Genomic DNA, 19,931 nt, shown 5'->3' on the forward strand with positions numbered 1-19,931 from the left:
GAATTTAACTTAAAAATCCTATCCTCTAATACTCTAATCGGGCACAACCATTTAGAATAGAGTTCTGCTAGGGCTCAATACATTCACAGCAAAAAATGCTCATTGACTGTTTTGTCTTAACACTTATTTAATAAAGGTTGATCATTTATACAACGTATATTAAGCAAAAATTTCTACAAAAAAAAAACAGTGAAAGGATTTTGTACTCCTGTTTAAAACTGCTGTAGATGTTAATCAGGAAGATCAGTGATGTTTTAAATATATTATGCATACTGAATAGGCAGCTGGTTTATGCCAATTTGACATTTTATAGCAACCACTTTGATACACAGAGACTGTTTAGGGCTTCTCCAGATGCTTCTTGACCAAAACAATTCACAGATGTTTGCTTATCATCTTTCTGTTGAATGTCCTCAAAAATTAGTTGATCCTAGAATAAGAATATGAGTACAAATGGAAAAAAAACTTCATAAGACTAAAGGAAAACTTTATTCATGTAAATTATTTTGGGAACTTTTTCAAGGAAGAAAGTTAAACTATCAAAAATTAAAAATACATTTTGATGACACCTACTGCATAGCTCTTTTTAAGAATCTGACCATGCCTCTTTTTGTTTCTATAAAAGAAATATGTTTCACTTTCTATAAAAAAAGCACTTTTGCCGTATTCCAATTTCAGCTACACAGGTGAATATCCAAACCATTGTTCTGCATAGGAACTGCGATTAAGTTGCAAACATATAGCTCAAAACATTTTTTTCTTCCTATCATTTTCTTATTCCTTGCCTTTTTGTTTGGTCTGCTTGTTTTAACTATCTAGAGATCTTTTTTCTGCTTTTCTTGCTTCGCAGGAAAAATAGCCTTTATTGTCCTCCCATCTTTTTTCCTTTGGTCCATCCTGCTTCCTCTTTTATATTGATTTTCTGCATTCTTATCTTCTTTCTTCATAAACTCTTTAATCTGTTTCCTTAATAGCGTTTATTCTGTCCCATGCATTGTTCTGGGCTCCTTTTCTGATCACAACCCTTTTAGTATCCTCATCTTTTTTTAATATTCCTTAACACATTTACCTTCCTGTTCTCTCCCTCATCCTATGCCCATACTCTATCCTTTCATTTCCTGAATGACTTAATTCATTCTTTCATATCCATTAATATTCCTTAGTTCCTAATAACCAAGTGACTAATAGTTCACTTCTTAATCTTAGAATACTGCAGTTCCCTTCTATGTTCATTTTTTCTCTTCTGGACATACTGAGATGCCACCTGTCACCTGCTTTCTCAGCACATCATTCAGTCATACAGGAACTGTCTCCCATTCATTCTTTTCATTACAGACATTTTTTTGTCCTTTTCCATGTGGCATCTCAAGTATTCTGCTTTATTAAAGGACTCATATTGACCATCTCAGTCTTATTATAAATCCCACAGAGTTCATTGCACTTCCTCCACTCATGTTTTTATTTTATCTACTCCTTACTTGAGATTTGTTGAAAGACTATTTTTTGCCAAATTATTATATGCTTTGCAGTATTTAGAAATGGTATTTTTTTGTAGGAAACAATTATGGGCATTATCAGCTTTAAATCTCTAGTAAAATATCATCCTGATGTGAAGCAAGAATATGTTTTCACAGCAGATATTCCATTACCCATAAGACTAAGGAAAAATACTGATCATAAACATTTTTCATATTTGGCCAATAGCCCACTTCCAATTATGAAATATCATTTTTGTGTTTCTTGATTTAATTCTTCAGCAGATAAGTCATAAGCATATGTAATGCTGAATATTTTTCAGTAACTGTTAAATGTTACTACTTTATAAAATTCACTTACCTAAATTTTGTCTTTGCAGAAGTCCAGAGATGGTGATTGGATGTCTTGTTGCAGATGGCTGTGGGGAAGGTGATGTGAGTGAATACAGCTGAGGGGTTCTGAGATCTGAAATACCCCATGTCCCCATTCTACTACTTTGTGATCCAGATGATGATGTAAGTGAAAATCCACTATGTGGTAGCCTTATAGGTGTGGACCTGTTAATGCAAATAATTCATGGGTATGATTTCAGGCTACTTTCAAAGTACAAGAGATTTCAAACCACCTTAAATTTATACTGTTAATATTTTAAAATAAATGTTACAAATTACTGTATTCTACATATTCTTTATTGGATTTTTACTTTAGAACGCTTACATATTTTCAAAAGCAGAAAGACAAAACAAATTATGTGATAATCAGAGATAGAATAAAACATTTTGTTACGTATATTTTAAATGTGTGCTAGGAGGATGTAATTTACTTAATGATTATAGGGAATAAAAGTTTATTTTTTCTGTAACCTTTATAAGTTTGCTCTTGATGCTAATAATTTTCACACTTTATTTTCAATATTTAGATGAAAAACCTGAAACACCTGCTGCACGCTGCATGAAGTTGTTCAGGTTATTCAGAAAATAGCTTTTGTGCAGATACTGGTCTGTCATCTCTGATTTTTAGAAGAATTATAAAGCAGACACATTGTTGCACCTTCTTATTATAAAATTACTACCCTTTTTTATAAAATTACTGTAACTGTAGATCTTCACAGCTACAGGAACTCAGACTTTTGAAGAAAGCGATTTCAAAATAAAACCTTCCAACAATAGCACGTTCCTATATATGATGGCTAGTCTGCACTATAACATTTCTACAGTTATAGAATATAACCTTTAAATATATAGATTAATACAGGATAGACAAGGAAATCCTGTCTCTCGTAGGAGACTGTAACATCTTAAAAGGCTGTTTAATTACCTTGTAGATCCTGCTCCACTATATTGACTTGACGTTATTCCAGATGACTGAGAACTTCTGTAGGATACACTACCTGTAAGAATTGAATTTTTGAAAACAGGACCAACATGGATTACTCATTTTACTAAAGGCATAACTTTGGAAAGAAAGATTAGTATTTCAATTGCATCATTTGGGACAAATTCGTGATCAGTTTATTCAAGAATTAAAAATGGTGCACAATTACAATAGACAATGAAAGATAAGGACTTGCCTGATGAAATAAAGTCACCATGTCACTTAAGAAAGGATTAAGATAGCCCTAAAAATTAGAAATGTATTTTTACAATTTAACAGAGCAAGGCATTTGCTGAAACATGAGCTGTCTTCCAGTAGTATCTCTTCCTGAAAGAAGATCCAGCAAAAGTAAAAGCTATCAAAAGTCCTCCACAGTACGTGGAGCATGGAGGCGAAAAATTGTCTTCAGCCTAAATAGCTAATACCTACATAGAGCTTAGCCATCACAAAAAGACATTACATTGTGTCTTTCCTGAAAATCTTTTTCTAGTTAAACAAGTTACTGTCTTCAACCTCCTCTCATTTATTAACAATTATTAGATTACCAAGATAGCTCTGCTGAGGTCCTTCAGTTCTTCAGCAATTATTTCTTACCCTGTCCATATCTGAGAAGGAAACACCATTAACTATTGTTTCTATTTGCCCTATTGCAAGTATATTTTGTTTTGTTCAGCTTTATCCACTGCAAAAATTTATGGGTTGATTCTGAAATGTGCTGAACACACAACCGTTCTGCATATACTTTTACTACCTAATTAAATATCTATTTATATTTAGACACAAAAAAATACAATAACCTCACTTACTATCTCATCTGTAAATTCATAGACAAGCATGCAGAAGGATCTGAATATATAAATCAGACGTAGCATTGAAAAAGCAGGTTTTGCTCCTTCATTAAAATTGCATTGCAATTGCATTTGTCTTTGTTTCAGGATGTTTGCACTGTGTGAAAACACAAGTGTTAAAAGCTCCTTTATGTGGCTGGAAATGGATTCTATTAACTACCGAAGCCAGGTGAGAGACTGCCTGAGAACAGACTTTTGCAGAAACATGCTGACTGGAATACCAAGAATGGGGGACACACATAGAAGGCAGAGCATTAGGATTCCTGCAAAACTCCTCACAAAGAAACAGTACTCATGAAGACTACACTAATTTCAACAGGTTATTCATGTCTTAATTATATCAGAGTGTTATCCAAGTTCTGTAACAGCCCAGGAATGAAAGGATGTACAGGGAAAAAGTTTTATTCCCTATGAGAGTAAGATGGTGAAAAAAAAAACACTTTTCTTAAGAAATTTTTTACCTCAACTTAATTACCTCACTTTTAGTATGAAATACTTTGGTAATTTCCATTTAGTTTGCCCACTTTCTTCATGTGATTCTAGTATGACATTATGGACAATGTTAATCTCTGGTAACTATAAACAAATATAATTATGAAGTTTAATAGAAGGTCAACAACATAAATTGCAAGTATGCCTGTTCTCTTCAACCATCATTACACTATTTTCTTTGTAATTTTTGACAATATTGCTCAGCAAAAATTATTTTGGTTTCAAGTTATTATTTACAGAATAGAGTAGGTCAGTACTAGAAAGACTTATTTCATTCCACATTTTCAACCATTTCCCATCTGCTGGAATGATGTCTACATAATAAGTTCCTTATACTTTGACACAATTCAAGTTTGCTCAGTAAATTGCAAATATATGGGGTTTATATTATTAATCCTCCAAACATAATACAAACGTTATCCAGTTTACTCACCCATACGTCCATCTTGTGGTGGAGTGATTAATGATAATCTTGTTGGACCAGTTGGTGTCTCAGGCTAAAGGAACGGAAAGTTATTAATTACAGTGTTATAAGTTTGCTAATTATTAAGGTATTTTAAGAAATAGTGTTACATTCTTGAGGTGTTTAAAACCTGCAAATTTCTGGTGCTCGCCACTGAGAGTTTTGTTCACAGCACAAAAATGCAAAACCTTAGAAATAAGGTACTGCTTCTCAGACATTCTCATCAGAATACTAACAAAGTGAAAAGCTGCTTCCTTCATTTTCATCTTAAAAATGTCATTCAAGGCTTGAAATTTGCCACTCAAATATAATTTTCTAGCACTGATTTCAGATCACTGACTTCCACACTTAATTTTTACTAAACATGTGAAGATACTATACACTTCTTGTCACGGAGCATAGACAGAAGCAAGCAGCAAACAAAAATGTTTATGAAAGGTGAAAGATAATGACTTGTTTGTTTTGTGCATTAAAAAAAAAGAACTTCTATTCATGATAAATGAAATCTCAGGAATGTTTTGAGAATTGGTGTGATGTGAAGTTCACTAAGTGATTCATCTCTTGTAACAAGACATCTGCAATGACATCATTTACATACAGACTGATGCGCTGAAATTACCTTTATGGCGAGGGAAGAGAAACAGGGATGAGACAAATAAGTTTCCTTTAGAATGAGATTAATTGCAAATACTAATCCATAGATATAACCTATGCATATTGGTTCATCAATGGACATAACCAATTCATAGGTTATAAAGGAAACCCTGAGACATTAGCTTGAATCTGCACTTCGGATATCTGCACAAGGTCTGGTGAAGGTGGAGATCTTACATGTATCTCCATTCCTTAATATATTAGAACTTAAATTTAACTGCAACTCTCAGTTTCATACATTAGCAACATTTACTTTTGAAACAGTGACAATATTTTTATAACATAAGCATATTGTGATCTCAACATAGGAGGTTTAAAAGCCCATATATGGCATATGGAGAATTTTAGATTCTAGAATTCTAGAAATCAATGTTGTGATTTATTTCTTTTTGGTTCCTTTTGGGGGAGCATCTGACTTCTATTAAGCATTGAGCATAGCTGAAATCAGCATGTACATAAGAATTGCTTTGAAGGAAGGGGAGAGTATTAACAGTAAGAGAAATCAAAAGCATTATATATATATAAACATATATACAAAAAAAACCACTTACTTTCCTCATTGGTGACGGTATAGGATCAATCTCCATTGGCTCAAATCTTACAGCAAAAGTCAAAAAATGTATGACATTGTAATAAAACCAATACATTCATTATAATGATTTAAATTATGTGACATTCTCATGTTCAATTTGACTGCTAATGGAAAAGCATAATATATAATGCATAACGCAAAGAGTATTTAGGACTTGTATTAAGAAAAATCTATTAATTGACTCTGAGCTTTGGTTTAGGCATTTACAGAGAAATTCTTTTTATGATTAGCATTGTTATTCTTGTATTTAAGTCAGAATAAGTATGCATGTTTATATATATGTCACTTGTCTTCACAACAAGGGCATTCTGTAATTTTTCCTTTTATTAAAAGTAAAGTCACGGCCACAGTTACAAAAATCTTTAAGCCTGAGCAAGCTGTATGTTCAATTTCTTTAAAAGTTAATGAGCCTTACTGGAGTTCATTCCATATAACCTTAGACTACTACAATATACATATAGATGTCTGTACGAGTCATTTAGGTTTTCCCTACAATCAGTGGGAAGAGGTCCTAACTAACTCATCAGCCTATCCATCCAAAAAGTCTTTAGATTAAGGTGCATCATGCCTTAGATATTTTTCCAGTGAGTACAAAGGCTATCTATGCCATTAGTTATTATGTAAACTTGGATAGGTAAGACCCTTCCCAGTTCTTTCATACTTACCAAATTTGCAGAAGCAAAACACAAAATCAGAAAATATACTCATTTTAAACTCACTTTAAAAATGGCTTTGTGTATAAAGTATCAGTATATAGTCACTGTTACGCTTTATACTGAAAGTCAACAATTTATACCTACATGTCAGAGGTGGAGGCATGACTAGAATGAAGAGAACATGAAGGATATCCATTCTGTTTTCTTGAAGGATCTAAAGCCATTGATGATACATTTTAAATTAGAACATAGATATATCCAGTGATATGTATTCCATATTTAGTATCTTAAGCCAACACTTCTTACTGGAAAATGGATTTCTACTTGTACTGGAAAATGGTAGCTGTGCAGGTTGCTCAGGAGTTTTCATACTAAGGGGGAGAAAGAAGAAACAACAGATATGAATTAAGAGCTAGTTTGGTTAGTTCACTTGTCCAGCTGGTCAATAAGGTATAAAATCAATGCATTTTATCCATCAATAGCTGGTTTTAACACTATAACATTTGCCATGAAACAAAATAATAATGTATTATATATAATGTAAAAAACATAATAAAGCTATTAACTTCTTCATATTTTAATGTCTGTATCAGTCATTGCCTGCCCAATGAGATCAATTTAGGATAAAATTATGGCAAAATACTTTATGGAATAATAGATGTTAAAATACAGCTATTAACTGCAGTTGAGCCAAAAATCTTCTTTTCAATATATACGTTTCCCAAACTTTAAAAAATACAGTTATCAAAAGAAATGTTGGCATACTTATGCTACTTACTAACAGCTATGTAAAACTGGTAAGAGCGGTATATTCAGGTAAGTATAACATAAATAATGTTAAAAGGGAAACAACGACAAAAAGGGGTTAAGAGAGTGCAGAAATGAGAGTGCAAAAACCCCTTCAGTTTAGTTTTGCAGCTGATCCTGTTTGAAATACTCCATGATGGGTCAGGAACAGCCTGCAAGCTGTGAAATCTGAACATGAAAGTTCTGAAGATAGAAAGTTACATCAATATTGAGAACTCAGAATGTGTTTAAAAAAGTGACTTTTCCCAACAATAATTGAAATAAGATGTAATTAATTGAAAAGCAATAGCGTAGAGTGTATTTAGGGATCAACAAGATCTGTAAGTTGGAAATAAATATGATAAAAAGATTAGGTTGTATCAATCAGTGAAGAGCGGGATAAGGATGTACTACCTCTTGGCTGTCTCTTGCTAAAATTTCACCTTTAGAGTAACTCCTAAGTTTTAAAATAAAGGGATTCTTTCCTGACAGGATGGATTACTGAGAAGGAAATGGAGGTGATGACAGAAATTAGTATCCATTTATTTCTGTCAAAATATGCACCTTCTATTTATACAACAGAATATATGAGAAAGTCAAAGCAAGCTTAACTTTTATATGGCTTTATCAATTAAACTTCCTGATTTCTGATTACAAAGACTGTTCTTCATTTACTTTTGCTGCATTAAACCCCTTACCGTTGTAGCTGCTGAATTTGTTGTGTTACTTTCTGTAGAGATTCTTCCAACTTTACTGTCTGTGAGATAATCATAGATTTAAACAAAATCTGTTTATGTGATACAAACTTCATTTTTATACAATTAGTATTCGAAAGTGTTGAAAGGCTGTTTTCTATTGGTTTTAATCTTAGACTCCATTGCTATTGCAGATTTATTGAGGGCAAGACTACAGCTGTTATAATGATCCATTAAACAGTGTGAAAAATATATGTTTCTTTGGGGCAGTTACTGACTTAGTTTGATTACCTTTTGTTAAATGTGCTGGTAATATTGGGTAAATAAATACTAGGAAAAGTGCTTAAAAATAGTTTGCTTTTTTTTTCTTTTTCATACCTGATATAAAAGATACCAATAACTGTACAAAGTACTAAATACCATGTTCCTGTAATTCTCATTTCATACTCAAAACTTATTCAGTTCTTTTCAATATCTCTTTGAAATAAGCTTAGGAGAAGAGTATTTCCTATTACGTTACAGACACAACCAAAAATATCTCTATTAAAGACTGTTATGAGCTTACAAAATTGAAGAATATTAAGGTCAAGAACATTAGGTCATCTCCCTAGTATGTGTATTTTTTACAGTCTTTCATTACATGATCATAGATTATGTTTTATGAAGGATGTAAAACTTTACTCAATAGCCTCAATACTGCATCCGTATTTTATCATTAATTGCCACTGTGTGACCTTACTCCTTCATTGCTTCACACGTCTCATATTTTGATTTGAAGACAAATTATGAATTTTCTTGTTAACTTTTCAGGCTTCTCCTTTCAGTATTATTAGAATTCTTTAATAACATCACCTGCTATACCTTTATAAAATAATATTTTTGGTGGGAGATATTACGCATTTCTTTTTGTAGATGTGAAACTCTGCAGAACAGATTAAAGACAAAATCTAATTTATGTAAGATCTCATCTTTGGTATTCTTTCTTCTGTTTCCTAATGAAAGCTAGGTTTGATTAAGAAAGTGTCCAGTATGGATGTCAAGAAGAATGTACTTTACCCTGTTACCCTGTTACTGGATCATTTTAAGGCCAAAATGCTTTAAAGAAGGTGAATAACTACTTGGTTACCAGTATCTTTGAGTCCTATCATAACCTACAGCCTAGACTTGCCAGGAGTATGGGCATCAACACCCACATCACACACCATCCTCTGCACCCCAGTATCTGTACAACTCACAGAAACAGCAACAAGGAAGTTTTTATCAAGGTCATGAGAGCTGATGGTTGACAGTGACAACAATGGCATACTAGAAATAAAAAAGGGGACCAGAAAGAAGTTAGCCTAGCATGAGAACCCAGTTGTGAATTTCTTTACACAGTACTCCATCTCTCTCAAAGGCAAAGACCTGCAGAGTGGAGACTGACAGGATGAAGCACCTGTGTCAAAGGGTAGATTTGTGCATCTTCAGCTCTCCAGGGGTCATTGCCATTCACCAAACTATTTATATTGTAAATCATTCTTGTTCCATCCTCTTCCCACCTTCATCTCAAAAACAGTGGCAGGAAGACTCAGAAGGAGATTATAGCCCTGAGTGTGAGCATCTACTCCCACTCTCTCATCCTGTGTGACTCTGCCAGCTGTGATCTAGCCTTCCCCAGCTCCTTCAGATTCCCTCCCAGTAGCCCTGAAAGAGGTAGCATTGCTAGCTGAAACCCACAGGCAGGTATATCATTGCACAGGGGAACTCTTCTTTTCCTCGTTCACCTCAGCTCCACTGTCAAAATATTTCTCCACCAAAACAACCTCACTGGTACAAGCCATAGCTCACATAGGGTGTTTAAGACAACCAGCCTCTTCTGACCCTGACACAACGCAGTTTTAAAACACTTACAAATCATAAATTATTCTAAGCATTCCAATAAAAGTTGAATTTATTTTCTAAAAATAAACCATAACAACAAGGCAAACACAAGAAACAAACAAACAAACAAACAAAAAATAGCAGTTAACAGTTACCTTTTGTCTGTGGTATGCTAATAAATGTTTACGATGTTTCTCTTGAAACTCTGAAATCTAAATATAAATACAGTTATATCAAGCTTCACCTAATGACATTCATGCAGACTCAGCAAAAAAGTTATGGAGAAGAACTATTTCACGGTATTCACAGATTTCTATATTTGAATAAGTATTTAACATATATTTAAATCCTCTCCAACAAAACATTCTAAGTTGTTATCACCACAAAAGTCTCATAAAGTTTATTTAAACTAGTATGACCTACCCCAGAGTTGGTAGATTTATTTCACTGACTTTAATATTTTAGCACTATGTTCAATAACAAGGTAAAGACATCGGAAAGCCAGTTAAGCTGTGGTGTTTCTTATTCATTAGTGTTAAGCAAACACATAAAATTAATGGCAACATAAAAAGTAATGTGTCTTACTGACAATTATAACTTGCCTTGTAGAAGTACCTTGTTAATTAAAAAATAATTGTTAGGCACACTGTCTGGTGGTGTGTAAGCACTTCTTGGGTCCAAATGAGGATCATAAACCACAACAGATTAAAAGTGAAAAAATACAAGGTAGGCAAGACAAGAGCTTGAGGAATAAATTACAATAGGTAGTAACTTACTAGTAAATCTTCTCACGTGTAAGAAATCTGACAGAAAATGTGTAGGATAGAGACAACCAAGAAGACACACTCTGAGAAGATAAACCCATAGTGGAGTACCTAATTGAAATGGTATCTAATTATTTTTATTTCACTGCAGAAAAGCCCGAGAGGTTCCAACTGGATACTCAACAAAGGACCAGAAATTTCTTCAGAAGAACTGATGGAAGAAATGGCTACTCAAAAAGTAATAGCCCTGAGCTGCCTCCCACCACTCAGAAATGAAGTCTTGGGTCTACAAAGGAGAAATCTGTGAAAACTTCAATTTGGTGCTCAGTATCTATCAAAAAAGCAAATTAGAAGTGGTTACAAAAGGAATAGAATAGGGAGCATCATTATTCCCCTTAAAAAAGAAAAATGTTTGTTATTCTGTCCTGAGTCTTCTTAACACCAGGAAGGATATAGTAGGTCTAGAAACAGTTCAGATTAGCCAAAGGTATGTAAGATCTGCATTAAAAGAATGACCACATAGAATAAAAGTCTTCATGGCTGTAAAAAGTCAAAGAAGGGCTGCATTAGCAGATCAAAACCAATGACTAGCACAGATGAAGTGCAGGGAAACAGCTACTTTTTCTTCTAAAATGGGATTTCAGAGTATCAAATTAAACTACCATGTAGCAGGTTAAAACCTGAAAAAAAGAAATCTTCACCACACAGTGTATAAACTGTGGACTTCCATTCGACAGTATGTGATAGATGCTAAATATTCAGATAAACAACCTGACAATAAAATGAGGAAAATTATTCATCAAAAGCTTTTGAATGCAAAGGCACTAAGCCCACCTTGAGAAATCCCTGTGCCACAAACCACTGAAATCTAGGAGGCTGTTCTGAAGACATACACGCCAGTCTTGCTCTCACATGCTTTCCTAAGCACCTGCTGCTCTGACTACATATGAAATTAGATATTAGATTAGATAAACCTTTGCCCTCACAGACTATAAACTGCTCTCATGTCTTTTTTATGCTGGTAGAAGTTCTAAACATACCTTAAGGCGTAATTATGCTTCAGTATGTTTCCCACACGTTATCTCAGGCTACAGAAAACCCACCTTAGTCTTTTGTGATTGTGTCCTCTTTTTCTGTCTTTGACACATTACAGAAGTTTGCATTCACCTGTGACGGATTGGTGGTATAGCTGTCTGGATTTGTTCAGAATAACTGCTGATCATCATATATGCTGTTAAAAAGTGTATATGGAAGGACAGAGAAAGGCTTCCTCTTTTCCTTATTCACCTATGCATCTTAGGAGGAGGAGTGCTGAGGAAAGGAACCATGCTCAGCTTTGGAGAAGTTTCTGAAGCACGGAGCAGAGCAAACGTGAACCCATAATCACCACCAAAGAAAGCAGGTGACATTCCCTGGGTTACTTTTCTGCTGGATCAGGAAGCTCGCCACAAGATCAAACAAGTACCAGCCCAAGGGAGATAAGAATACACAATGAAGGTTGCAGGGGAGTTCACGGGGAATGTCCTGCAATTCAACCTGGAGTACTTGAAACTGACACTGAAATGCTCAGTAATGAGGGACAAGGGCAAGCCCAAAAGCCAAGATGAAGAGATGAAGAAAACAAGTAGTCAATGGGAGTTTATATGTATTCGTTTAACCCAGACAGCTACTAAAGTTCTGCATTGGATACTCAGCTTGAAGGAAGGGATCTTGCCTGGAGTTCACGAAAAGAAGGAAGGAAAGTTACCTTGGAATCATTTATTGCTTCTGTTTGAAAAAGCAGACCTGGTTTGATGAGAGAGGGAGCATTCAGCTCAGGACTTTAGCTAGCTCAGGTTTTTTCTGTGTAACTTTTTATTGCTACAATTAGGACACACTATCCAGGCATGTTTAAGGTTCTGGCAGATCTAATTTGTCATTGCATGGCATTGAAAGTGATTTTACACCATTAAAATAACCAGACTAGTGGTCCTCAGAGAGAGCTTGAAAACATAAGCAGTAACCATGATGAATAATTTATGATTTCTTAAGAGCTTTGAAGCTGTGGAATTAAGAAAATAAAGATAATAATGGACATACATTCACTTTCAAGCATTCACTTGTATCTTTTTCCCATTGATATAAAAATCATTAGAGGTTGCTCATTATTTTATAGAGTTAAAAAGTTTTAAAGCATATTCACCTGTGTTATTTCTTTTGAGTATTTCTTGCATAACGTATCTATTCCCATGAACAGTGATTGAATATCAGGACTTGTCTATCAAGAAAAGAAAGTATATTAAGGTTAGCACCTATATTTGCAAGTTATATTAAATAAATCATTTTGAGAAGTGTTCCTTAAATTGATAGATGTATATAAATAAAAAAAAAAGACAGATCAAGACTAAGCTGATACAGAAACTGAAAAAAAAGCCAGGTTTTATTTAATGCTCTTACTAACCATCTGGAAGGTTTTCTGCCTTTGTTTGAATATATTACACGCATATGTATTTATTGTAACTATGACAATAACAATTTCCAGAGGACATTCAGGCCAGATGTTGTGGTCCCCTGGAAGACACATTGCCTTCAGACAGACAGGTTTCTGCGAGTCCCTTTCTGGGCTTTTTGGCTCTCACCATCCCCAGCCACATGGATGTACTTTACAATCAGTTTTGTTTCAAAGTCCTTGTTCAGAATAGTTCCCATACTGACTGGAGGCTCTTTCTCTCTCCTGCCTGTCCATCCTAATATAAGAGAAAAGCCCTAAAACGACAGATGAATTTTCCAAGTATTTTATGACTGAGCCTTTCAATCAGAGTTCATGATGGGGCCTCACAAATGGCCATTTGTGTTTTTAGAAAATGCAGAGTAAGTGCTCTGTACATAAGCTATCTTTGTAATAGCGATATATTCATTATTCATGGTGAGAAATAAATGCTACAAAATATTAAGTAAATTTCAGAATGATAGTGACATTTGGACAGCTATCCAAATCTACAAACCAACATAGGTAACCTAGTGAAGTGTTACTTTAGTCCAGAATACATGTATTCTTAATTTACTCATAAGAAAAATAAACAAAATACAATCTCAAAATGTTTACACTATAGTACTAAATTAAAATAGTACATTAGTAAGAACTAACAGTGCTCCCATTTCAATTATCTTCTACAGTAACAGTGAACAGCTTTTAAAAACAAGGAATCTAGCAAAAAAAAAAACAACAACAAAAAAATCCCTACATCTAAAGGTCCTTTTTGACATATTGTGACTGTATGATAGAAGGTAGGTTTACAACTAATCTATTTGAATAAAAAGCAAAAAAGAAAAAGTCCCAGCATACTTAGATGATAAAAGAAGATTTTCCCAGAAAAAAAAGACATCCTTCATGTAAGAAACTACCTTTCAAAATCCAGTAATAAAAACCTGAAATCTTTGCAGGCAAAATGTAAATTAATCCCAGAAGTACTAAAGAATCTCCAAAACTTTTGAAAACTGAAAAAATTTAAAGAAAGGTCAATTTTTGAAAGAAATAAGAAGTGGGCCGCCTGTGAATGAAGCAACAGTTTCCTGTGGTACTAAGAAAATAGAAAGAGCAGTGCAATCAAATTAAAAATATCCCATTGAAATAAAAAAGAATTAGGCTTTGCTCCACTTGGAAATACACAAACATATAGAGAGGCAGTATTTTTACCTACTCCAAAAATAGTATAGAAAAAAGTCAAGCATGAAAGACTAAATAACAGCTGCATTTCCCACACCGATTTTTAATGAGTGCCTAAATTTTATACTTACATGTTTATAATGATAAGAAGAAACTGTTTCTCATATGTATGAAAAATAATTGTGTGAGGAACTACATTAATAAGCTGCATTGGCAACAGATTTATATCATTTGTTCTTTATATTCTGACATCAGCCACCTTGATGTCCTGTATAACAATTCATCTCAGTAAAGATGGCATGCACTTTGGTTAATGTAGAACTGTGCATGTGGCTGTCAAATGCAGTTCTGGTTATTGATGAGCTGTACTTGCATTGCTCTCACTGGGGGAATTAAACTGTTTTTCCTTGCTTTCCCCAGCTACTAATTTTTATAGAACTCACAGGAGGAAATTAATTGCATTTGAGACTTCCTCTGCCCTTTTGAATTTGGTTGACATTACCCAAAACATTCAAAAATTTCCACAGGGTGTATTGGCAGACAGAGAAAGAGAAAAGCAGATAGACCCACAGTAGAGTCTAACTTATCTACAGTATTTCAGTGAAGAAAATACCAACAAGACAATACAAGTTCATCATATTCATAAAAATACATTTGGCACCTTTAAGATACCTTCATGAGGAGGCAAACTCTAGAAACCTATTTAGGGTCCTAACAAAGCGATGACCTTAGTTTAAGTACCTTTCCTGTCTTAAAAAAATTATAAAAGCTAAGGAGCTTCATTGCTGATGTAAAAAAAGATCTTTAAGATAAAGGTTTGTTGAACGTTATTTATATTTTATCTGTTGCACAGAGGAGTAGCAGATGTTAATATGATATTCTGAAGTAATGAACAGTGAGATTCTGATTTATCACAACACTTAACCATCCTCTGGGAAAAAGCAAGTGTGGATCATGAGACATAGAAGGAAGATGTAAAGGTGACAAGCATGCATTACGATAAAGATGAGAATATTTAATGTGTAGATGTTGATTGGCCCAATATACAATTTAATGAGGAGTTTTAATACATTTATAGGACCTCCTACTCATTAGGAATTCTTCCATTGCATCAAGCTCATAAAGCTTACCAGGTATATTTCCACTTGGGCTGACGAATTATAGAGTCATGACTTTTTTATATGCACCTTTAATTATCATTCCAATCATTTTATCTGTTCTTAATCAAGGCTAAGCAATCATCATTAATGTCTTTTTTAAAGAATATGGTAATTTGCTTCCTTCCAGTCCTCCAGAGCAGTAGCAGGTTCTAATGAAACATCTAATATTTTTGTGAGTTTCCCAATCATTACATTTTTTAATTTCTTCAGTAATTTTGAAGTAAATTATCAAGGTCTGTTAAAATGCTGCAACTTAAGCCTGATCTAACTTGAAAATTAGCTTTGTTTTGAGCAAGGTGTTGGACAACGTCCCTGACAACCTAAATTATTCTGTGACTGAAATTAATAACAAAACTTGCAGCCAAATTAGGCTGATTTTGAAAGCTTAATAAAATACCTCCTTTAGGAGTTTTATGAGGGGCTTCTTTTTTTTAATTTGATTAATGTGTATTGTTCCTTTGTATTATGTTTGCATTCTGCTGGTTTGCTGTAATTTTTTATGTTTGTTAGCACTGTCTTCATCCTGTTTCAGTTCTGCAAGATTCTGTGTCTATAACAATGAAATACAGTGTACAGCTTTTTACTTTGTATATACACTTTGTACAGTTAAATTATAGTATGTGGAGTTAAAGATTTCAATGTTTAGATATACAACAGCTCAGTTTTAAGCATATCTAGAGAAATCATGCCCAAAGTTTCCTCAATTTTGTATACGACTGCCTTGTAGAACATTAGGTGCTCGCTATATTGAATACTCTTGGTATTTTTCTTCTATCACTGTAAGGCAAGCTTGTCTCTTAGGTAGGCATTAGTCTAGGAAAATAGATTTTTTTTTTCCCAATCCATTTATGAAATTGGCAAAGAGAAGATAGTTCCTGAGAGAAATAGGAAAATTCAATCTTTCTGATGATACTCACGAAAAGGAATTAAAAGATATTCATTCTCTAGTGAATAACAAGAATTCCCAACAATATTTCAGATCCTCTCTTAATCACATGGCCATGAGGAAAAAAGTTAAGCTTAAGAGAAAACAAGAAAAAAATCCCAATACACTTGAGAACATTGAAGCACTACCATACAGATTTTCAATTCAGTCTATTACTAGAAATAATTCATTACAGTCCACTTCCTCTGATGCACAAATGCCAAGGTCAATAAATATTTTTCCTAATTTTTAAAGTAGTCACCATTGTTACACTGTAGCTAGTCATATTTCTGGAAAAGGTTGGAGTGATTTACTATGCAGCAAAATCTGAAAACACGAAAAGTCTCTGTAGGCTTTTATTTGAAGAAATCCATAAAACTAAAAGCTTTATAGTGCATAAGTATCTTAACTCTACCAATCTATTATCAGTAAACATTTGTGTCACAGTGGGCAAAAAAAAGGGAAGTATTTTGTAATGCAAATAATTTAGCTGTTAAACAAACTACACATTAATGTAACAGAATACTAAAGCTTCATTTACCTGTTTTGAAAGGACTAATGTACGACAAGGAGTTCTACAGATCAAACATTCATCTTTTTTGCCTGCAAGGTAAAGACAAATTTAAAATATACATCAAACTGAATTGATATTGAATACATTTTTAATAGAATGTGATGCCTAAACTTTTCTTTGGAGACTGTGGAAGGAATCTGGAAGTTATACAAAAAATACAAAATAAGCCTGAATAAAGAATTTACCTCCATAACCACTACACACTGTTGCATGTGAACAGTATGCGTGAATGTCATCAGGTCTTACTCTTGCAAAGAAGCATTCATGTAAATGCTTTTATGAATATAATTAGTATCAGTGAATGCAGGTGACTTTCAGTTTTGTTGATTTAAAAAGGACTACTTGTCTCCTAATTAAATGCATGCTTAAATGCACTAATAATGCAACCAGGTATGTGGCTTTAGACTGGGACCCAGTCTGGCTCTCTCAACAAACTACATGAAAACTTAATTTCTAAGAATTAATAATTTTACATGGTGAAATTTTCCAGCAAAAAAATCATCAAATAACTTTTTAAAACTTTATAATTTTTTAAAATGCCTCTTTGATTATTTGCAAACATATTAAGAGATATTCCTAGCAAATGCATATTACTACAATAATTATAATTGATAATTATACCAGCTGCTTCTTTTCTAAGAATTCTAAGGATCAATGTTTATAAGCATCTTTAAAGAGTAAATACATTTAAAATGTGATATTATCAATATTATTGAATTCAGAGCAAAAGAAAATATATCTCAGGGATCTTTTCCTGTTAAACAATATAAAAAGCAGAAAGAAAAGCTGGTGTTCATGTTCTAGGATCCTGAAAGTTGCATTTAGAGAGTGCATTTTATGATATGCATATTTTATGATATGCATTTTAGTATGAGGTGTCCATGCCCATGGCAGGGGGATTGGAACTAAACGATCTTAAGGTACTTTCCAACCCTAACTATTCTATGATTCTATGATTTTCTCTCCTTAACAGTAACCCTATGAAAATTTTCAGTCTGAAAGTTTTCTGAAATACAGAGTGATTTTATCCTGTGTGCTATTAAAAATAAACCCCAGAGTGTTTAGCATGGCCACAAGGGAAGAATATTGCTATTTGTCTGCTACTTTTTTGTTTTGAAAAGCAACTCCTTTATTCTGCTATCTTTTCCATAGCTCTTCATCTAAGCACATCACAGGAGTCCCAGAATATGGCCCAGGAATTGCGTACAGCACACAAGAGTTTCAAAACATCATTTCCAATCCTCTTAACACTGCTGAAAATGTTCTGTTTGTGTCACTGAAACACTGAAACTGTGTCAGTGACAATGCTGAGATACACAATGACTTGAGACTTAACAAAACCTGCCCTAAACAAATCCTGTTTTGCAAATTGCTCTTTCAGTAATGAAAAATCATTTTCTTTCCAAAATGAGACTGAACAGAATGCCATATTTTGTATTTTTTTACAGTACAATCATGCATCATTAGCACCCAGACTCAACTTTTATTAAAGCCTCCAGTTTTCTGTGTCTAAAAGCTTCATCGCTCCAGTCAAATCCCTCTGGAGGCAGACAGCTGGTTTTTACCTTTGAAAGAAAATCAGTGACAAGAACTGCAAATGTTTATCAGTAACATTCAATTGACAAAGAGAAATGCTCAGGCCTGTCTGTTTTCCACAGTGATTCAGGAATGCTAATGGTCAAAGTAAACATGTACACACCAGCAGCTGAAGCAGAGGGCCAAGCCGCCCTGCCTGCAGTAGCCATTACCTTTCTGGAGGCAGATCTCACAGACAACATGCCCACAGCTCGTGAGGCTGAACTGTGGGGTGGGCTTGCGGGGCTCACAGAAGCAGACATTGCAGAACACGGCGACAGACATGGGGTGCAGGGGCAGGAGGGCACGGCAGGGAGCCGACAGCTGAGGCAGGTGCTAGGGTGAGGCCTACAGGCCTCCTGCCGCCATGTTCCTCCTCCCGAGGCTCCTCCAGGCACTGAAGTGAGGGGTGGCGGTGCCCCTCCCACTGCACAGGTGCCTGCTGTCAGCAGGGTTTGACCCTCACACCCCCATAAATGAGGCTCTCTGGCCCTTCACTACCAAACCAGAGAGAGTGCCCATGCAGGGAATCCTCTCTGAGAGATTTCCCCTTCTCTTCCCCAAACGTGAGCAGCTGGGGTCAACCAGCATTCAGGGCTCTGGGTAGGGGCTTCCCCATGAGCTCTGTCCTCATCACAGGGGCACCTATGCAGCAGGGACTGCTGACAGGACAGCAGGTGTGTGGAAAACAGCAGTGCTTTTTCACTCTTTTAAACACAGGAATCATAGGAGCACAGGTTGGGGTTGGAAACAACCTTAAACTCATCCAGTTCCACCCCCCTGCCACGGGCAGGGACACCTTCCATTAGAGCAGCTTGCTCCAAGCCCCTGTGTCCAACCTGGCCTTGAACACTGCCAGGGATGGGGCAGCCACAGCTTCTCTGGGCACCCTGTGCCAGCACCTCAGCACCCTCACAGTAAAGAACTTCTTTCTTTTATGTAACCTAAATCTGTTTTAAGCTTGAACCCATCACCTCTTGTCCTATCACTACAGTCCCTGATGAAGAGTCCCTCTTCAGCATCCTTTGTAGGCCCCCTTCAGATACTGGAAGCTGCTCTGGGGTCTCCACGCAGCCTTCTCCAGGCTCTGTGACTATTATTAATCTACTGTCACAGGTTTCTTGTTGCTTCTTTGAGTGAGGAAAAAGAGCAAAACAAGGAGGTTTGAGTTTAATTTCTTAGACTGTAAAAAACCCCAGGGCTTGCTAATTTCCCTTGATGAAAATTTTATGGGAAAATTCCCTTACAGATCTACTTGCAGTGCAGGCTGTAGCTCTGGGTACAACAGACACAGACTGCACAGGAGCAACCTTTGGCTTTTAAGTGCATAAAGAATACTGACCCCAAAGTGCTTCCCAAAACAGCTGTGAATCAGCTTCTACTTTATAGAG

General features: G+C 35.0%; 1 protein-coding gene and 1 long non-coding RNA gene across 5 annotated transcripts in view; one reads left to right on the forward strand and one right to left on the reverse strand.

Annotated features, from left to right (window-relative positions):
* Positions 1 to 285: 285 nt before the first annotated feature.
* On the reverse strand, positions 286 to 19,054 carry RNF212 (ring finger protein 212). The gene is made up of 12 exons (XM_061466621.1): positions 18,714 to 19,054; positions 16,933 to 16,994; positions 12,843 to 12,917; positions 10,052 to 10,108; positions 8,040 to 8,098; positions 6,862 to 6,926; positions 6,700 to 6,769; positions 5,859 to 5,904; positions 4,624 to 4,687; positions 2,794 to 2,866; positions 1,837 to 2,033; positions 286 to 430 (listed from the first exon to the last, which is right to left on the reverse strand). The coding sequence occupies exons 1-12, from the start codon at positions 18,823 to 18,825 to the stop codon at positions 414 to 416; spliced, it is 897 nt and encodes a 298-aa protein (XP_061322605.1). The 5' UTR covers positions 18,826 to 19,054; the 3' UTR covers positions 286 to 413.
* The window catches only part of LOC133276107 (uncharacterized), a 32,049-nt gene continuing 31,128 nt past the window's right edge, over positions 19,011 to 19,931 (forward strand). For all 4 annotated transcript variants that reach the window (XR_009745789.1, XR_009745791.1, XR_009745790.1 and 1 more), the window contains exon 1: positions 19,011 to 19,119. This is a non-coding gene — a long non-coding RNA (uncharacterized LOC133276107). The remainder of the gene's footprint in view (positions 19,120 to 19,931) is intronic.

The sequence above is a fragment of the Pezoporus flaviventris genome, unplaced genomic scaffold (assembly GCF_033815535.1).
Source record: "Pezoporus flaviventris isolate CSIRO_AGI_PZ_B2104156 unplaced genomic scaffold, CSIRO_AGI_Pfla_v1 ptg000002l, whole genome shotgun sequence".
NCBI classification, from domain to species: Eukaryota; Metazoa; Chordata; class Aves; order Psittaciformes; family Psittacidae; genus Pezoporus; species Pezoporus flaviventris.